We start from the raw sequence: 18,755 nt of genomic DNA, 5'->3' as shown, positions 1-18,755 counted from the left end.
CTGACACAAGGTTTCTCTCCAGTACACATTCTCATGTGTACTTCCAAATTATACTTGGAATCAAATGTTTTCCCACACTGAGAACATTTCCAGCGTTTGTCCGCGTGACAAGCCATATCGCCTTTACAATGTTCTTCATCATCAGTGTCAAGAGTTATGTCATCATTATTATTATGATGTTGTGTTAATTGTTTTACTTTATGTTAACTGTTTTTTAGGCGCTTTGTTGCAGCTGTTGTGAAAGTGCTTTATTAATCAGAATTTATTGTATTATCTGAAAGTGGAGCTCGGAGGTTGTGTGCTTGTGATCCTTCCCAGTGGTCACCCATCACCTTCTGTTGTTACTTGTGCTTCTGTTTGGAGGCTCTTCCCCTCTCTTGTCATCACTTTGACATTCACCTTCATCCTCACTCTTCAAAATGGACACCAGTCACTTGAAACCTGATATCAGCCTCCTCTTTTTATTTAATGTGTGGGGACTCCAGCTCAAAGATGTTCTTCGCTTATTCAGTGAAGTGAAAGTGAAACAGTTCTTATCCGTCTTTGCCCACTGAGGTGGGTAGGAAGGCGCTCACTGGAATTGGTGTGCTGGTAACCCCTGTGCACAAAGGTACCGGTGGAGTTTCAATGGACATTGCACAGTTTTAAGGCCAGTAAAGCCGTATTTCACTTGACAGTCATGCCCATGATGAGTGGATATAAACTTCTGACCACCATGTAAATAACTCAAGAATCAGGTAATGCTACGACATACTGTACATCAAAATGGAACACTGAACGATACTGGACACAGTCACTGTTTGACTTGTATTTTATTTAAACTCACATGTACATTTTTTTCCATCATACCACCAAGAGTCAAAGTTCCACCAGAGTCTATTTGGCACTTCACTTGTGTCTCTTGGTCTTGTCTGTACTTGACAATCTTTGACCACAAAATGAGTATGAAAACTGTTTCTGCCCTGTCCATCCATCTATTTTCTAAACTGCCTGTCCTCACTTGTCTCGTGGGTATCCCCGATGACTTTGGATGAGAGGCGGTGTATATCCTAGACGATTGGTATGGCACAGGCAAACAAATATTCACACTTATGGACAACACAGTCCTTAATTAACCTAAGAAGCATGTTTGGAAAGTGCAAGGAATATGAAGTGCCCAGAGAAAACCCACGTGAGCATGGAGAGAAAATGCAAACTCCACGCAGGAGGGCCAGAACCCAGATTCAAACTCACAACTCCAGAACTGTGTGGCGTGCGGATATGATTTTGTTTGCCCTATTGAATTTGTCTTCATTCGTGAGTGACCAATTAGCGACGCAGCTGATTATTGGGGCTGATATTTGGCATGTTGGTGCAGGTCAGTACCTGCTGGTTTTTTTTTTAAATCTGATGGACAATAAGTGATCCATCGCAAACTGGGCTATTTTGAGATGTTAATTTCTCAGGTGGACTTCACATTGGTGACTTCACATTGGTGACCTGCTGGTCTGTCGCTGCATAGAGGACTGAGGGCTCTTGATTTTGAACTTTAAACAAAGATAATAATGAGTGAGAAGTGAAAGATTAAAAGTATAATGATATTGAAATTGAATAAAACTTTAGGCAGCAATTTATTTTTATTGGTAAAGAGCACAGCCACCTTCTCTTTATCTGTGAATGCAAAAGTTTTTTCTTCTTTCTTCTTCTACCCACAATCTTGCTGCTGTAGACTGTAAATTTCCCCACTGTGGGACAAATAAAGGATATCTTATCTTATTTTATCTTATTTATTCATGTTTTCATTCAACTTTAGAAGACATGCTGCTGAGCCTGCAAGCTCCCTGCATTTTTAGTTAGCCTTAAAAAACAAATATGTCTATTTTGAAACAAGTAAAAAAAAATGTTTGATAAACATGTGACAAAACGCATTACAACAAAATGTTGGGACTTGTATTAAAAATGTTGATGCAAATAATTTTCCGCGACAAATATTGGTTATCGGTTTCCTTGATTACCAATAATTGGTGTCGGCACTAAAGGAAAACAAAAAAGTCAGACCATCCATCATATTCATCTTGAATCTGTGACCAGAAAATGAGACAAATGTTTCTCTCCACTGTGTGTCCTTGCGTGTGCAGCCAAATTTGGCTTTTGAGAGAATCTTTTACCACAAACTGAGCAGGGAAAAGGTTTATCTCCAGTGTGTGTTTTAGTGTGCCTGATCAAACCATCCTTTGTAGAGAAAGTTGTACCACAAACTAAGCATGCAAAAGGTTTCTCCCCGGTGTGAGTTCTGGCATGTGTAACTAAATTTGGCTTTTGAGAAAATCTTTTACCACAAACTGTGCATGCAAAAGGTTTCTCCCCAGTGTGTGTTCTTGTGTGTGTTCTTAAGTTTCCTTTGATAGTAAATCTTTTGCCACACACCGAACAGGCAAAAGGTTTCTCCACAGTATGAGTTCTTGTATGTGTTCTTAAGTTTCCTTTTCCAGAGAATCTTTTCCCGCAAAAGGAGCAAACAAAAGGTTTTTCCCCGGTGTGCTTTCTTGCATGTGTTCCCAAATGTCCCCTCTGAGTGAACGTTTTACCACAAACTGAGCAGGCAAAAGGTTTCTCGCCCGTATGTATTCTCATATGTACTTTCAAAGTATACTTGGCATCAAAGGTTTTCTCACATTGAGAACATTTCCAGGGTTTGTTGTCAGCATGACGTGTTCTGTCACCTTTTGATGGCCTCTCGTCATCAGTATCACAAGCGTGCGAGGTTTGGTCGTCACTGTCTGATAGTGGCGGTAAAAGGCTGTCTGTTTGTAATCCTCCACAGTTGTCACCATTACTTTCGCCTTCGTCATCATCAGCTTCACACTTGACAATGGCATCAGTCAAGGGAAAATTGGTGATATCAGTCTCATCTTCTTCCTCTTTAATGTGTGGAAGTTGTGACTGCTTCTCTTCTGTAAAGCAAGAAGGCGCTCCCTCCTCTTCTTCCTCTTTAACGGGGGACTCCGGCTCCGGCTGCTCTGGACAATGATATTCACTGACATCTCCAGGAAACAAGACGACAAACAAGTCAAATCTCTTACCGCCATTCCGTTGTTGTGTAGTATTTGTTTTAACAATGTCTGTGTAGATGATCAGTCATCAAGGTCCTGGTAATCTGCAAAGGTTTAAACAAGCTAAGTGGACTTTTCTTTGTTTGTTGAAGACATTTCAGTTTGAAAGAGGTGTAAAAGAAGACATAGAGCAAGCCTTGATGGAGTATTGCCATGTCAGTGTCCAGCGTGCCATGATCGTACACACGATGCCAAAGCTATGCTACACATATAATAATGTGGGATACTCATACACAATATATTCAGAAATAAATGTCATCATCCTTGTTGATCAAGAACAAATATGCGCAGTTCAAGATTGTAGTTAAGTGTGGGCGTAGGGCACTACTGCAGGGTATTCAGCAGCAATAACTGAAAACAGTCTGGGAGTCAAACTTGTGCCGTCTGCACAGAAAGCAGAATCTTGTTTTGCGGCAATGCCACCAATGTAGACAAGCAGCTACTGGTTATGTCATAAAAAGGCATTCTCATCTGACTTTTGGAGGAATGATTCTGAGTGTTGTGGAAATTTTCAGGAAAGTACGTCTTGTGCAAATCGATTAGTACAAAAGACATTGAGAGAAGAAGCTTGGTCAGAAGATAGTGTTTTCTTTCAAGAGGGCTCCAATTCTGCAGCAAAGCAACGCGTGACACAAGCACTCAACAAAGAGAGACAGAAGACTCCATTCGAGAAGGAAATCCACAGACATGAGAGAGGTGGAGGAAGCGGATATTAATCAGGAAATCGGCAGTTTCAACAGTTTTGCAATAGGGGACCAGTTCAGTCTGCAACTTCCTCCCCACAGCATAAACTAAAATCCAGCAAAAAATACAGTGTGTGAAATCAATGTATATTTGCTCTCTGTTTGCCAAGATATTCTTCTTATGAGAGCATTTCACTTCAAGCATACATTTCCTTATAAATGTTAACACAGTTAGGTAATAGTTATCGAGTATAATTGAGTATTTCACTGTATGAATAAGTTTAACTTGAAAAAAAGAAACCCCACAATTCTACACGTATATGTAAAAGAAGTACACTACAATATTTCGAAGACTTCTGAGGGGGCCGAGCTTAGCGATGTTTACTTGTTTTAAGAAAAAAAAAATCCAGTTATATGGGAAAATACTTTTGCTGAAATGAAGTCATCAGTAAGTAAATTATCCCGGATTAAATGACTTCTTTCTCTTGATTTTACTCTGCACCGCCCTGCATTGCACGGTTACGGAACAAGTGTAAGGAAAGAACAAACGAACCTGCTTTCTGGAAGACAATTTGAGGCTTCTTGAAAACAGCGTCCAGCTGTTGACGTCGTCGCTTGTTCTCTTTTGTCCGAGAAAGTTCACCCTCATATTCTTCTTTCTCACTTTTAGCACACATTTTCCCGCGATAACACAATAATAGACACTCGCAGTTGATCTAGTTTGCTGCTCACAAACGAGTCCCTTTGTTCACAGCTAGCAAACTAAGCTAAGCTAGAAGGAGACGCCTCCATGTAACCGAGACGAGTTCATCCAAACACGAGGACTTAATTCTTGATACTTAAGTCGAGTAAAGAAGTTTTTGGGTCGTACTGTGTGTGTCGAGGCTTCACTCCGTTTAGTTGTAATTCAGTAAGAGTTATATTTTGTTTTTCCTGAAGCGCGTTCGGCTCGCCAAAGAGTACATAGAGAGCCGTGGAAGACGTTGTACGGTAGCTCCACTTGGACAAACTGCGGTCACGAAGGATCATGATATGACAAATACATTAATCCTTTCATTTTCCGATCTACTATCCTCGCGAGGGCCACGAGGGGAGCTGGAGCCGATCCCAGCAATCTTCGGGCAGTAGGCGGGGGACACCCTGAAACGGTTGCCAGCCAATCACAGTGCTCACACTCACACCTCGGGACAAGTTTGGAGTATTCAATCAGCCTGCCATGCATGTTTTTGGAATGTGTACCCTGAGAAATCCCACACAGGCCCGGGCGGGGAGAACATGCAAACTCCACACAGGAAGACCAGAGCCGATCGATCCCACAAACTCTGCACTGTGAGGTCGAAGCGCTAACCACTGGACCACCGGGCCGATGACAAATACAGTTTATATGCTTTAAAATTTCAAAACGGTGGGCAAACATGCTTTCTAAAAGAATTACTCAAACGTGCAAATGTTAACTGATTTGTGGACAACAAAATTAAACGGTCAATATATCATCATCGTCAGTGTCAGTCGAGTGTGACGTTATGTCATCATCTGATACTGGCGCTAAAAGGTTGTCTGCTTGTGATCCACCACGCTGGCCTCCATTACCTTCTGTTGGCTCCAACTGTCTGTTGTAACAAGTTTCTTCAACAAGGTCATGGATGGGAAATACCTTGCTTCTTTAAATCTATTGCCATCGTTGTTCATGCTTCTTTCTCCGTGTTGCTGCTGTCCCTGTTTTTTCCACCTTCCAAGTCCCCAACATCTGTGCCAGTGAAGATCTCAACCACGGTCGACTCGACCCCTCCCCCTTCGCCTTTTATACCTTGTGTGGTCATCCACGGATTGTAGAAAAAGTAGCATGCCTAGTTTGACAACTTAAGGAGGAGAAAGTACAGATACATTTTCAAATATAGAGTGTGAGAGTAATCAGCAAAATAATACTGAAGTACTGAAGCTTAAACATCTCCTTACCTACAGTAAATAAATAAATAAATAACCCTTTCAAATCCTATGTGGTGGTACTGGAAATTAAGTCTAGTTTGCACATTTGGGGTTGCATCTTCGTCTAATTTGTATTGGTCTTTCTGAAAAAGTATTGCATATGTCCCCCGCAGGAAAATAAAGGTCAGTTCCAAGCTTATATTTGCCCAAGAGTTGACATCTTTATTGAACAACATTATGGCATGGTTGTGGCAGTAAATGAGGGATGGCCTACTTATACCGATGAGTGCCTGGAAGTACACACATTAAGCATGAGAATACGTGTAGAGTATCAAGGACAGAAAGCTACTGCAGATCTCCACGACTATAATAGCGGTTGAGCACATCACAACATATCACAGCAGTCCACATATACAATATAAATACATATCATCTGGCTAATATTCACATGTATCAGTGTTTGGGTACATGTACACACTTGTGCGCCAATCTTGTCCTACTAGGGAGAACAAAGAGGGTACTTGTACGTGGACCTTTCACTGGATAACAGGAGCAATGAATAAATGCTCAAACTGTTTTCCATACCTGTTACCTTTGTCTTGGTACATCATCACTTGGATGTTGCTCAAACTGAAAGGGTCGCAAATCACACACACTTAAGCTCAACACCGTCGCCGGTGTGTTTCTTCATGTGCTTACTCAAACCGGACTGATAGCAGAAACTTGTGTCACAGATGGAGCAGGAGAAGGTTTTCTCACCAATGTGTGTTCTGATGTGTCTGATCAAACTTCTCTTCAGGGAGAATCTTTCACCACAGAATGAGCAGATGCATGGTTTTTCTCCCGTGTGACGCCTCATGTGTCTTATCAGGTTTCTCTTGTTGCCAAAGGTTTTGTCACATTGAGGACATTGCGGTTTCTCCCCAAAGTGGGTTTCCATGTGCTGAAATAATGCCGACTGAAAAGTAAAACTTGAGTTGCAGACTGAGCAGGAAAAAGGTTTTTCTCCTGTGTGTTTTCTGGTGTGTGTTATTAAATAATCCTTCCGAGAGAATCTTTTGCCACAATCTGAGCACAGGAAGGGTTTCTCTCCGGTGTGACATCTCATGTGTCGTTTCAGATTCCGCTTGTTTCCAAACGTTTTGTCACACTGAGTACATTTCACGTGTTTGTCATCAGTGTGTCCTGTCACATCATTTTTAGAGTGCTCATCGTCAGTGTCAGACATTGTGTCACCACTATCAGACAATGGCGCTAAGCGGCTGTCTGCTTGTGATCCTCCATCACCTTTTGTTGTCTTGTGACGACTTGAACTGCTGCTTGCACCTTCTTCCCCTTGACCTTTGTCTTCATCATCTTCACTCTTCACAATGACACGATACACCGAGAAATCCAGCCCTTGAAGGTGCTTTCCATCCTCTTCCACTTTAATGTAGGGAGGCTCTGGCTCCTCCTGTTCCACCCTGGAGCTCCGATCCTGCTGTTCTGGATTCAGATCTTCTTCACTGACATCTGCAGGACATAAGAGGACAAACACACATGGTTTGGTCGAGTCAAACTGCTCAATCAATTCACGTTGTTTTTGTGGAACCACTAAATATGAAGACAGTAAACCACATCTACATATTGGTTCATCATTTCTGCCACCACTATAATGCAAACTTTTAGGCGATCTATTTTAAAGGGACTTTACAGTAAAAAGGCCATTTAAAATTTAGAGTTGTGGGCCTTCATGTTGTGGCACAACATGCCAGGCACCCCTGAGGTCTACTGGAAGAGGTACATTCATTCATTCATTCATCTTCCGTACCGCTTGATCCTCACTAGGGTCGCGGGGGGTGCTGGAGCCTATCCCAGCTGTCTCCGGGCAGTAGGCGGGGGACACCCTGAATCGGTTGCCAGCCAATCGCAGGGCACAGATAGACAAACAATCATCCACGCTCACACTCACACCTAGGGACAATTCAGAGTGTTCAATCAGCCTGCCATGCATATTTTTGGAATGTGGGAGGAAACCGGAGCACCCGGAGAAAACCCACGCAGGCCCGGGGAGAACATGCAAACTCCACACAGGGAGGCCGGAGCTGGAATCGAACCCGGTACCTCTGTACTGTGAAGTCGATGTGCTAACCACTGGACTACCGGGCCGCCGGAAGAGGTACAGTGTAATTATAAGCAATAAGAGGCAGATAAGGTACTCACCTGGTGTCCTATAATTCCGGTTGGTCCCATAAAACATAAATATCTTTAACCAATGAATATTGTTGTAGGCTTGGACAGTTTAAATTACTGTAATGTTTTTCGCAATGCAGTGTTTTTCGCGAGAATGCACGGAAAGTTTAAAGTGGTGTTTCTCAAACTGTTTCGAAACATGTGAGTACAAGACAAGCAAACCTGGTACGTGTCGAGGTTTCTTGAAAACAGCATCCAGGAGTTGTCGTTGCCGCTCGTTCTCCTCTTTCGTCCTACAAAGTTCCTTCTCGTACTCAGCTATCGTTCTTTCAAACACTACAAATACTTCTTCAACGGCCGCATTTAGTCGCTGATTCAGCAACGCTCTCAGCATTTCAACTTTACACATTTTCACACGATAATCATAACACTTTACATCTACACTCGTGCGCTGCTGAACGATATGTTGCTAACTTTGCAGCTAGCAAGCTGAGAGAGTTTACGAAGCTTTAAGGCGCACCAAGACAAGTTTATGAGAATATTAATAGCTACTTGTGTTTGCTATGTTATATAAACGGAATGTTAACTACATAAACAGGAAACGATGCCGTAATCAACGCAATGACGAGGACTCATACCAGACTGTCTCGGCAATGTGTTTTCTTTTCTGTTTTACTTCCGGGAGAGTTAAAAACGGCGATTGCATCATATTGACGCATTACCGCCTCTCTCGGGTGGAAATGTGTCATTACATCTTTTAATTTCCACGGGGAAAAAAGTGAAGAAATTATTTAAGGAAATTAGCACAATGAAACATTACAGTGTAGATTCAAACAATAATGCGAGAGAGCCGGGAATGTCCTCCATTTCCTAGAGGTGGGACAACTATACCAGAAGATTTAGCGTGAAATGACACATCCATACCAAAGGAGGCAGTAACTCAGTACCCTGTACTCAGTATGTATTTTCTACCGGATGTGGAAAATAATGCGACAGAACAATTAATTAAATCGGTATATCGCCTTTATTATTTGTTGATACCTGATCCCGTTTATATTTATGTCCTCTAATGAATTAAACATAATTTGCTCTTCGTGTCGGTCCGTTCTGATGTGGCTGCTCATTTCTGCCTTCGTTAGCCACGCGTCGCCAACCAGAGATCAAGTGTAATCGTAAACTAAGAGGGGGTAAATGTGCACAGGAACGTCAGCAGAGTGCGAGGAGGGACCTGGTCGAGCAGAAGAGAGCCGTGAAGAGGAGAATGAGCGACAACGTCAAATACTGGTCGCTGTTTTCAAGAAGCAAGATGAAGCACACAAGGCAGGTTTGTTCAATTTTTCCTCTCATAATCATTTTACACGAGCCAGGTTGGCATTGCGTCCAAACAAAAATCTCCTTTCGGGATTCGAAGACACGCTTGAAAGTATTACGAAATAGATTGGTGGACGGATGCCAAACGATGTAGTATTTGGAGGAGGCTCAGTGGGATTCATCGTGACGGTCTACATACAACCGTACTAGTATAGTGCAGTGCCATCAGTGTCCACAACAAAAACAAGAAAAGGAAATACTTTTAAGAGTAATACAATTGAAATTACAAAATAAAATCTGTACAAGCCCGATGAAATCAATTAGAAGTAGTTACTCTGCAGTCGGAACCTCTGGAATAAGTTTCATGATGTTTGGTAGTATAGAGCTGAGTGAGTCCGATGCAGGAGTCCCCTGTTGTCGAAATGTATCACATCAGTGGATTTCACTCCCAACTGTACTTATTTGCTATTGAGACAGGGATTTGGCTGCATTTTGTCACTTGTTAGAACGTTTTAGAGAGTGCAGAAAAAAAACATTTTCGTGAATTGTTCAGCTAATAGCTGATGAAAAGTTCTACGGGGGGAGGGGAGCAAAAAGGAATATTTGTTAGCTGTAAACCATGACTGTGCCGGTATTACTCTTTTGTCAGGCTCATGTCCACTTTTTACCCTATCACTTCTCCGCATTGCCGCTCCAGGTGGGTTATGGTAGAAGAACCACGCGGAAGCTTCTATGTGTCCTCCTGCAAGATCCTGCAAATTTTGACTTTCCAAACCATGTATGTTTGTTATCTTGTGTCCTGCAGACATCAGGGAAAATCGTCAACTTGAGCAGCGGGCATTGAGCTCCAGGGCGGAGCAGGTGGAACTTAAGCCCCCCTATATGAAAGATGAAGAGAAGGATCTTGAGGCCACAGGGATTAAAGAGGAAGAGGATGAACACAGCATCACTCGGGAGGAAGAGCAGCTTCAAGGTGTGGAGGATGGTGCCATCGCCAAGTTTCCATTCACTGTTATTCATGTGAAGTGTGAAGATGATGTTGATGATGATGAAGGTGATGGAAACCACCGCGGAGGCCGCTTCATTACACTCTTAGATTGTGATGGCAGAATAACATCAGACTCTGCGGTTCCTGACGATGAACAACACCCTCAAGGCGATCGGACTTGTCACAGTGACAAAACACACTTCACATGTCCTCAGTGTAACAAAACTTTCACCAACAAGAGGAACCTCAGAAGACACATGGTAATTCATACGGGAGAAAAACCTTTTATGTGTTCCGTTCGTGGGAAAATATTGTTTCAGAAGGGATCTATGATAACACATACAAGAAAACACACCGGAGAAAAACCATTTTGCTGTTCGGTGTGCAACAAATGTTTTAGTGATTATTCAACACTGGCGAAACACATGAGAACACACACCGGTGAGAAACCCTTTTCATGTTCAATCTGCAGTAAAACATTCTCTCAGAAGGTGGCAATGCAAACACATGCAAGAACATAAACTGGAGAAAAATCATTTTTCTGCACCATCTGCAGCACAAGTTTTAATGTTCGTTCAACGTTGGTTCACCACATGAGAACGCACAACGGTGAGAAACCTTTTACCTGCTCAGTGTGCGACAAAAGCTTTGGTCATCCTGCAGGATTGGCGAGGCACATGAGAACGCACACGGGGGAGAAACCTTTTGCCTGCTCCGTCTGCAACAGACGTTTTTCAAGTCACAAGACTTTGGTTCAACACATGAGAACGCACACTGGAGAGAACCCGTTCATTTGTGCCGTTTGTGGTCAAAGTTTCTCTCAAAGCGGCGGTTTACAAAGACATGTAAGATCACACACTGGTGAGAAACCGTTCAGTTGCAGTGTGTGTGAGAAAAGATTTAATGACAAGTATAAGGTGAAGAAGCACAAGTGTGCCGGAGAGAAGAGCGGCAGCACATGAAGAGCAGGAAAGTGTGCCATTGGGAAAAGCTCAGAAAATTGAAGTGGTTGTGGTAGGTGCAAACTTGTATATGTGATCCCAAAATTGCTCTCAAGTACCAGTCAAACCTGATGTTCAAAAGCATTTGGACTTCAAGTTTCTATGATGCATTTATACATCACCACAATGGATTTAAAATAAAACAATCAAGATGTGATCAAAGTGACATTCGGCATTTCCACTTGAAAGGTTTCACTGTGAAGACTGGAAATACTGATACGCTGTATGACACATTGGCCATATTAGGCAGAGTACGGTACATCAATTTGTAGGTACTCTTCTGTGTTGAGAAAACTTGTCCTATTTAATACTGTGGTATCTTGACTTGCAAATGTAATTCATGCTGTCACCCAGCTTGCAAATACATGAATATGAAAATCGATGTGTTTCCCCCTTTGCAATAAATTAAAATGTCACGATCCATTGCTGCCACATTTTTGAAGGTGGTTTTAGTAATGAAGAATAGTGCTGTATTGTGAAATATAAATGTTAACAAAAAGAGTATCAAAGACATTGTGAAGAATTGAATTGGTTCTAGAACACGTAATTAAGGTCTTTCTCACGCGCACACGCACGCACACACGGCAGTATTTGTGTTTCCAGCTTGTATTGGCCGTTTACCAGTTATTTCAGTGTTAACTTCTGCTCAAAGCAGTTCAGAAAAAAAGACGTCTGTACCGCAGCACGTTCGAGAACACAACTCTCGCGACCAAAATAACTTCCTGCTTGTCTGACTTTAACCGCCAATCAGAACCTATCAACATAAAAACATGTCTAAGCAATTATTAAACAATAGAATATAATTCATGTATGATGAGCATGAAATTATATGATGCTGAAACATAAAATGATACTTAATGTAAGCAGGTGAACCTTACTTAAGATGCTTGTAGTGAAGGCTTCCTTGTTTAACAAATGTAGCACTGTCACTTTAAGAGCCACACTAGATCAAAACGCGCGGGAACATATGCGGCGTGTGAGAATCAGACCAGTAAGGGTGACATGCACGTAAAGGAGGGTAGTCGCTGAACTGTGCCCACTGCTTGTCCCAACTTGATACACCCATGATCGTCATCGTAACCCTGGCGATATTCTGAGCACAATATCTGGAGTGGTTTGGTTTGGAGTTTCTAGTGGAAATCTACCACTAGTGAGTCGTGTGAACAGCTGTACAGCGTAAGTGTTCGCAATGTTATAAGATGTAAATATGTTTTTTTTGACTGTGAAATTATATGAACAGTGTTATCTGTTCTTTAGAGGGGAGGTCATTTGTGTTTGTCCACGTGCTTTGTACACACCCAACACACCGGAACATATCGAGTAAGTGTGGCTGCATCTCAAAATATTGGGTTGTAATGATTATTTGTTCTGCACTAAGAAGTATTGTGGCTTGGAAATAATGTATTTTTATTTCTGTTTCCCTATTAAGCAAGCCACTGCTGTTGTCTATTGCGGCGTAATTGTCTGTAATCTGTTAAATGATTTTCTTTGATCTCTTAGATCCCTTTTCGACCTCTTTTAAAATTCAATTAACATCTCAGTCTTTCATCTCAATGCTGAACAATTTTTCATTGTTCAGTCGGGAATAAAGCCCACCTAAAAAATATTTTGTGTCCAGTCCAGTCTTTCCAAAGACCCGGCTACATTAATAATATAACATAAGCTTACATAATTATTGTGAACTGGTCCAAGTGTTGTACACAGCACAATTGTGTATTGTTACAATGCAGTTTGTGGTTAATATAAAAAAAACAACACATTCAGTTGATTAGTTGCCGCTTCCATAGTGTAATGATGTTCCCACACCAAAGGGGACAGTAATGCACCAGAACGGGTCGACTCCGTCCTTTCTGCAGGAAATAGAAAGTAGGCCACTCAGGAAATGCAGGGAGCGAGAAGGCCAAACAAGTCCGTAATATTGCCATGGACATTGCGTCAACTGTACATTTAGGTTTTGTACCGATTAAACATAACCGACTCTTCTTGTCGCTAAAGCTTCACCTGCTAGCTCAGCCCGCTCGCTGCTCACAAAGAGACGCGGAAGTTAGCCTCATCTACCCAAGCAGAGATCCAGTGTGTGCCTCCCGTGTTGGGATTAATTGAGTGATTACTATCAGTCTGTTTGGATAGAATGATAGCGGAGTACGAGGAGGAAATTTGTCGACCAAGAGAAGAAAACGAGCGGCAACGTCACTTACTGGATTCTCTTTTAAAGCATCAAGATGAAAAGCACAGCGCAGGTTTGTTTATCTCCTCTTACAGTTGTTTTAATCACCTTCTGCGTCCAGGGATTTCTTACAAGCGAGATTTTGACCCCCCAGAAAAGAAAAGACCTCCTAATAACCATAACGCCAATTATCGTATGACATATTTTTAGTCCACGTGGAGTACTTTGTATGCAGCAAGGGTTGCTGTGAAGTGCTTTATAAATGGAGTTCATTCGAATTGAGTTGTCATACATGGCTACAATGTGTCCACAAATGCCACAGAGACGAAAACGTGACGAAATGTTTTGAGAAAAAAAAACTTTGGGGGGAGAAAAAAGTGGTGACGTTTGTGCAAATATTTGTTTAATCAGAATACGATGTCACTTTTTTGGCTCTCGAAATAATTGCAGTAATATTGTCATATCTTTTAAAAAGGTGCATACTAACTCATTACGCTTCACGGTCATAATATTTGAACGCGTCATAGCAGAATTTGATTTTTCCAAACCACATGCACTTGTCTTCAGAGTCCCCTTACATTAAAGAGGAAGAACACGAACACAGCATCGGTCAGGAAGAAGAGCAGTTTCGAGAGCTGGAAGACGCTGATGTCACTGAGCAGTCCTTTAACTGTGTCATTGTGAAGAGTGACGATGACGACGGGGATGGAGACCACTGTGGAGGATCACAAGCAGACAACTTCTTAACTCCACTATCAAACAGTGACAACACGTCACCCTCTCCTGACACAGATGATGACGAACACTGTAAAGGTGATACGACGACTCACAGTGACTGCAAAGGTTTGGTATGCCTTCAATGTGACAAAACGTTTAGCAACAATGCAAATCTGAGAAGACACATGATGATTCACACGGGAGAAAAACCTTTCATGTGTTCAGTTTGTGGGAAAAGATTCTCTCAGAAGACTTCGATGATAACACACACAAGAATACACACTGGAGAAAAACCTTTTTCCTGCTCACTGTGCCACAAATGCTTTAGTGACTATTCTACTTTGACGAAACACATGAGAACACACACGGGTGAGAAACCCTTTTCATGCTCAATCTGCGGTAAAACATTTTCTCAAAAGGCAACTATGAGAACGCACACGAGAACACACACTGGCGAAAAAGCATTTTTCTGCACCTTTTGCAATACACGTTTTAATGTTCGTTCAACATTGGTCCAACACATGAGAACCCACACTGGTGAGAAACCCTTTACCTGCTCAGTGTGCACCAAAAGTTTTGGTCATCCGGCAGCGCTGGCGAGGCACATGAGAACACATACTGGGGAGAAAGTGTTCAATTGCAGTGTGTGTGATCAAAGCTTCTCGTACAAGTACCAAGTGAACAAACACAAGTGTGTTGGCAGAGAACAGCAGCAGTGAAGGAAGCAGCAAAACTTTAAACTGAATATTGACCTTCACTTGTAGCAAACACTGTTTATGACCAATTCAAATGAGATGCACTGCTGGATTTGCGGTTTACAGTACTTATAAATTTGTATGACTCCTTTCTGGGAACCGATGGATGCTACTCAGTCATCCTTAAAATATCAGTCCATGATTATTGACAAATGAACATTTTGAATAAAACACTATCAAACATATCCAGTCTTCAATTTTTAATTGAGGGCAATATTTTTGTCTTCTCAGACAACAGAAACACATGCTTCAGTACTTTAAACAAACTAGAATTGCCCTCATTCATACACTATTAAAGAACACACTGTGGTGCAAAAGCAGCAGACATACTCACACTTTGGACATGGAAAAATACAAAGCAGATTTGAACCCTGGAACAACGCACTGTGAGGCGGATGTGCGCACCGGTCAACCACAACGCCACCCTTCTTAACTTTATTATTTTTTCAAATTAATGTACCAGACTGCATTTGTAAGTACAATTTGCATTTAATCATTTAGAAATATTGGTTCCCATACATTTCTTCAGGTAATTGTTTAAATGTTACATTTATATGCAGTAAATGCTCGTATTAATATTATTTCAGTACAGTTTCAGTAAAGCGTAGCGTAAATATTTAACTTATACATAGTGTTATAGGGTAGCAAAAAGTTATATACTTTTTAGGAATAAAACCATTACCTGAAAACCATCTAAAGTTACGGGATTGTGTTTGTGTCCGTCAGAGGCTAACGAGCGTAATGACACCGCCTCACCAGGGGAGGTAGTAATATATTCGATTCAAACAACTGCGTCTCGTCTGCCGGAAGTAAATCTGAAGCAAAGTTAGCAAGACGCCGTTTAGCGTTTGGAGTGTAGTCCTGGTTGCATTGAATAATGTTGTGTGCTGATTACTCAACACGCATCGGCAATTTTGATTCATTTTTTTACAGCACGTGACCGGAGTGCCCTTTTCCTTTCTGGATAAACTCGTCACGGTGGATTTCGAAGTTTCTATTGCTTGCTTAGCTCGTTAGCTGCTAACAAAGAGACATCAAATGAGTGTAACCTTTGAAAATGTCTGCAAAAAGTGTGAAAGAAGAGTACGAGGAGGCCCTTTCTCGAACAAAGGAGGAGAACGAACGTAAACGACCGGACGCTATATTGAAGACGCATCAAGTGGTGCTACACAAAGCAGGTTAGTTCAGTGTTTATCAACCATTATTAAGCGAAGACACATATTTCACATCGGGGAAAAAATTGACGGCACACGTAACACCGAGTGTGTCGTATTGTGGCCTCGGGCACAATAGACTAAACCTTTCCAAAGTAAAGATGCACCCGTTTTATGCCAATCGCACGGGCACCTGGCAACCAAAATAGGGCCATCAGAATTAATAGCAAATGTGGGCGTTCCGTCAGTCCGTCACTGATGGACTCCAGTTTTCCTAGCGAATGATGAATGACAGAAACCTTTAAACATGGAAGCAGTTTGTTCACCGAATCGTCAGTAAAGTCAAAGCTACCCATTACAAAGACACATTTTTGTTTGACGACATCTTTTTCACATTTACTCTCGGTTATGTGTGTTAATTTTGGAACCAAAATATTAACATGACTTGACCATGTATGATTGTCTTCTTGTGTCCAGGAGACGACAGCAAAGAGTGTCTTCATCCTGAACATCAGGAATGGAACTTCGGGGTGGAGCAGCATGGGCCAGGGGCCCCAAAGGTAAAAAAGGAAGAGCAAAATGACCCTTTGATGAAAGATGAAGAGCCACTGCCTTCACATAATAAAGAGGATGAGGAGGAAAAGCACCTCAACATTAAAGAGGAAGAAGAGGAGGATGATATTACCACGTTTCCATGGACTCGTGTCATTGTGAAGAGTGAAGATGAAGAGGACCAAGGTCAGTGGTCAATGCTTCATCTCGGTGAAAGTGAGGAGAACAGAAGGGAGGAGCCTCCAAGCAGCAGCTCAAGTCAATACATGACAGGGGAAGATGATGGAGACCCCTGTGGACAATCACAAGCAGACAGCCTTTTCGCTCCACTATCAGAGAGTGACGACATAATTTCACACACTTATGACACCGATGATGACAAACACACTAAAGGGAAACCTTTTGCTTGTTCAGTCTGCCACACACGTTTTAGTGTTCATTCACGTTTTGTTCAACATATGAGAAAGCATACAGGGGAAAAGCCATTTTCCTGCTCAGTTTGTGGTCAAATATTCTCTCAAAGAGGTGCGGTGACAAGACACACAAGAACACACTCTGGGGAGAAACCGTTTCCTTGTTCAGTCTGTGGTAAAGGATTTACCCAAAAGGAACATTTGGTAACACACACCAGAACACACACAGGAGAGAAACCTTATTCCTGCTCAGTGTGTGGTAAAAGTTTCTCTATAAAGGGAAATTTGATAACGCACACAAGAATACACACTGGCGAGAAATCTTTCGTATGCTCAGTCTGTGACTTAAGTTTTGTTGATCGTTCATCATTGGTTCAACACATAAGAACCCACACGGGGGAGAAACCTTTTTCCTGTACAGTCTGTGGTAAAAAATTCACTCAGAAGGGACAGTTGAACACACACTCAAGAACACATACGGGAGAAAAACCTTTTGCCTGCACAGTCTGCAACTTGGGTTTTGGTGATCGTTCCACGTTGGTTCTACACATGAGAACGCACACTGGGGAGAAACCTTTTTCCTGCTCAGTTTGTAATAAAAGATTTGCCCAGAGGGCACACTTAAGAACACACACCAGGACACACACTGGAGAGAAACCTTTTGCGTGCTCTGTCTGCAGCACAAGTTTCGCTGATCGGTCTTCATTAGTTCAACACACGAGAATTCACACTGGTGAGAAAGTGTTCAGTTGCAGTGTGTGTGATCAAAGGTTCTCTTACAAGTATCAAATGAAAAAACACAAGTGTCCCGGGGAGAAGAGCAACAGCACATGAAGCTGCAGAATTTGTCTTATGAAGAAACTAAAAAGCTGAGAAAGTTTGCGTGGTCACATGGAAAAACAATTTATATATGATCCTCGATGAAACTAGTCTTCAAAGTCTACAACGACACGATACAATACAGTAATTGTCAGAACATTACATGATTTGCTTGATAATTGATTTTGTTGATTACATGACAAGTTTCTGATTTAATAGAATCATCTTTATTCTCCACGCAAGGAATTTGTAACATTGGTAACACTTTCGATAGCAGCACAACACTGACTGACTGTTGCACATCATCAGATAATGGCTTGTATTTGTATTTAGATTTGGTGAAATGTGGTTCATCTCTCAAAGGCATTCTTGAACACATTTTCTGTAACTAAACAGATTCAGTAATGATCAAGGGTCTCCTGCAATTGCTGTTGTGCTGATGAGACAGTGTATTGTACCCTGCAAGCTGCTGTGTCCAACCTCTGCTCTTCCACGGAATTAAATGACAGAAAGATCACTCCTAATATCAAGACCACTCCTCCTGTTTATTTTGACAAGATATAGACATACTAAACAAGACAACACATATTTTGGGGGGGAGTACGGTGTGACTTGCGTAAGTCATACAAAAAAAATATGCTTATTAATAACCCATTAGGCGTCAGTTGTTCAATAAAATATTCTGTTTTGATATCGCTATTTGAAAAGATAGTCGCTTGAAAACGGTGATAGAGCTATATCGTAAGTGTTGCTTGGTGCAAATTTGTTATGCTGACGCATACAGAGTTCAAAATCTTTGAGCATGACTGTATGCTTTTAGGGTGCAACGTTTCCATCTCGATTGAAACATCGCTGCCTGTAAGACCTTGTCTAATATGTCTAACTTTTATGACAAACCTGCGTTCACCTTGCAGGGCGTGATGCCCAATTTGTATTTTTTTGTAAAATCCGATTTTTTTACGGTACTTCACATTACAGAACAAATGCGACTTCTCATGTGAAAGG

The 18,755-nt window shown here is 41.7% G+C and overlaps 6 protein-coding genes across 12 annotated transcripts in view; 2 read left to right on the top strand and 4 right to left on the bottom strand.

Annotated features, from left to right (window-relative positions):
* Positions 1-13,969, bottom strand: part of apip (APAF1 interacting protein) — a 239,912-nt gene extending 225,943 nt beyond the window's left edge. For both annotated transcript variants that reach the window (XM_052063357.1, XM_052063352.1), the window contains exon 1: positions 13,965-13,969. The gene's annotated coding sequence lies outside the window, so the exon portion shown is untranslated. The remainder of the gene's footprint in view (positions 1-13,964) is intronic.
* The window catches only part of LOC127599384 (zinc finger protein 572-like), a 101,224-nt gene that overhangs the window by 1,942 nt on the left and 80,527 nt on the right, over positions 1-18,755 (bottom strand). The gene's annotated exons all lie outside the window — the stretch shown is intronic.
* Positions 794-4,843, bottom strand: LOC127599349 (gastrula zinc finger protein XlCGF7.1-like). Of its 2 annotated transcripts, XM_052063255.1 has the most exons (3): positions 4,329-4,843; positions 3,063-3,136; positions 794-2,994 (listed from the first exon to the last, which is right to left on the bottom strand). In XM_052063255.1, the coding sequence occupies exons 2-3, from the start codon at positions 3,066-3,068 to the stop codon at positions 2,050-2,052; spliced, it is 951 nt and encodes a 316-aa protein (XP_051919215.1). In that variant the 5' UTR covers positions 3,069-3,136; positions 4,329-4,843; the 3' UTR covers positions 794-2,049. The 2 variants fall into 2 exon arrangements, with proteins under 2 accessions (XP_051919215.1, XP_051919214.1); XM_052063254.1 differs by lacking the exon at positions 3,063-3,136 and having other exon boundaries at positions 794-3,023.
* On the bottom strand, positions 5,890-8,573 carry LOC127599361 (gastrula zinc finger protein XlCGF8.2DB-like). Its single transcript, XM_052063289.1, has 2 exons — positions 8,096-8,573; positions 5,890-7,213 (listed from the first exon to the last, which is right to left on the bottom strand). Exons 1-2 carry the CDS (start codon positions 8,280-8,282, stop codon positions 6,348-6,350), a joined length of 1,053 nt encoding a protein of 350 aa, XP_051919249.1. The 5' UTR covers positions 8,283-8,573; the 3' UTR covers positions 5,890-6,347.
* On the top strand, positions 8,829-11,594 carry LOC127599391 (oocyte zinc finger protein XlCOF6.1-like). The gene is made up of 2 exons (XM_052063338.1): positions 8,829-9,197; positions 9,990-11,594. Exons 1-2 carry the CDS (start codon positions 9,065-9,067, stop codon positions 10,691-10,693), a joined length of 837 nt encoding a protein of 278 aa, XP_051919298.1. The 5' UTR covers positions 8,829-9,064; the 3' UTR covers positions 10,694-11,594.
* LOC127599298 (zinc finger protein OZF-like) lies at positions 13,011-18,276 on the top strand. Of its 5 annotated transcripts, none has more exons than XM_052063173.1 (3): positions 13,013-13,413; positions 14,027-14,183; positions 16,444-18,276. In XM_052063173.1, exons 1-3 carry the CDS (start codon positions 13,396-13,398, stop codon positions 17,763-17,765), a joined length of 1,497 nt encoding a protein of 498 aa, XP_051919133.1. In that variant the 5' UTR covers positions 13,013-13,395; the 3' UTR covers positions 17,766-18,276. The 5 variants fall into 5 exon arrangements, with proteins under 5 accessions (XP_051919136.1, XP_051919133.1, XP_051919132.1 ...); XM_052063172.1 differs by having other exon boundaries at positions 13,908-14,153; XM_052063171.1 differs by having other exon boundaries at positions 13,908-14,183.

The sequence above is a fragment of the Hippocampus zosterae genome, chromosome 4 (genome assembly GCF_025434085.1).
Source record: "Hippocampus zosterae strain Florida chromosome 4, ASM2543408v3, whole genome shotgun sequence".
Taxonomy (NCBI): Eukaryota; Metazoa; Chordata; class Actinopteri; order Syngnathiformes; family Syngnathidae; genus Hippocampus; species Hippocampus zosterae.
This window is presented reverse-complemented; position numbering and strand designations above follow the sequence as displayed.

Excerpts from the sequence above, each read along its gene's own strand:
- LOC127599391 (XM_052063338.1), top strand. The coding sequence starts at position 9,065 with ATGTGCACAGGAACGTCAGCAGAGTGCGAGGAGGGACCTGGTCGAGCA. Across the intron at positions 9,198-9,989 it reads AGATGAAGCACACAAGGCAG|ACATCAGGGAAAATCGTCAA; the intron begins GTTTGTTCAATT and ends TGTGTCCTGCAG.
- LOC127599361 (XM_052063289.1), bottom strand. The coding sequence starts at position 8,282 with ATGTGTAAAGTTGAAATGCTGAGAGCGTTGCTGAATCAGCGACTAAAT. Across the intron at positions 7,214-8,095 it reads GAAACCTCGACACGTACCAG|ATGTCAGTGAAGAAGATCTG; the intron begins GTTTGCTTGTCT and ends TATGTCCTGCAG.
- LOC127599298 (XM_052063171.1), top strand. The coding sequence starts at position 13,305 with ATGATAGCGGAGTACGAGGAGGAAATTTGTCGACCAAGAGAAGAAAAC. Across the intron at positions 13,414-13,907 it reads AGATGAAAAGCACAGCGCAG|AGTCCCCTTACATTAAAGAG; the intron begins GTTTGTTTATCT and ends ACTTGTCTTCAG. Across the intron at positions 14,184-16,443 it reads GACTCACAGTGACTGCAAAG|GAGACGACAGCAAAGAGTGT; the intron begins GTTTGGTATGCC and ends TCTTGTGTCCAG.
- LOC127599349 (XM_052063254.1), bottom strand. The coding sequence starts at position 4,452 with ATGTGTGCTAAAAGTGAGAAAGAAGAATATGAGGGTGAACTTTCTCGG. Across the intron at positions 3,024-4,328 it reads AATTGTCTTCCAGAAAGCAG|ATGTCAGTGAATATCATTGT; the intron begins GTTCGTTTGTTC and ends TGTTTCCTGGAG.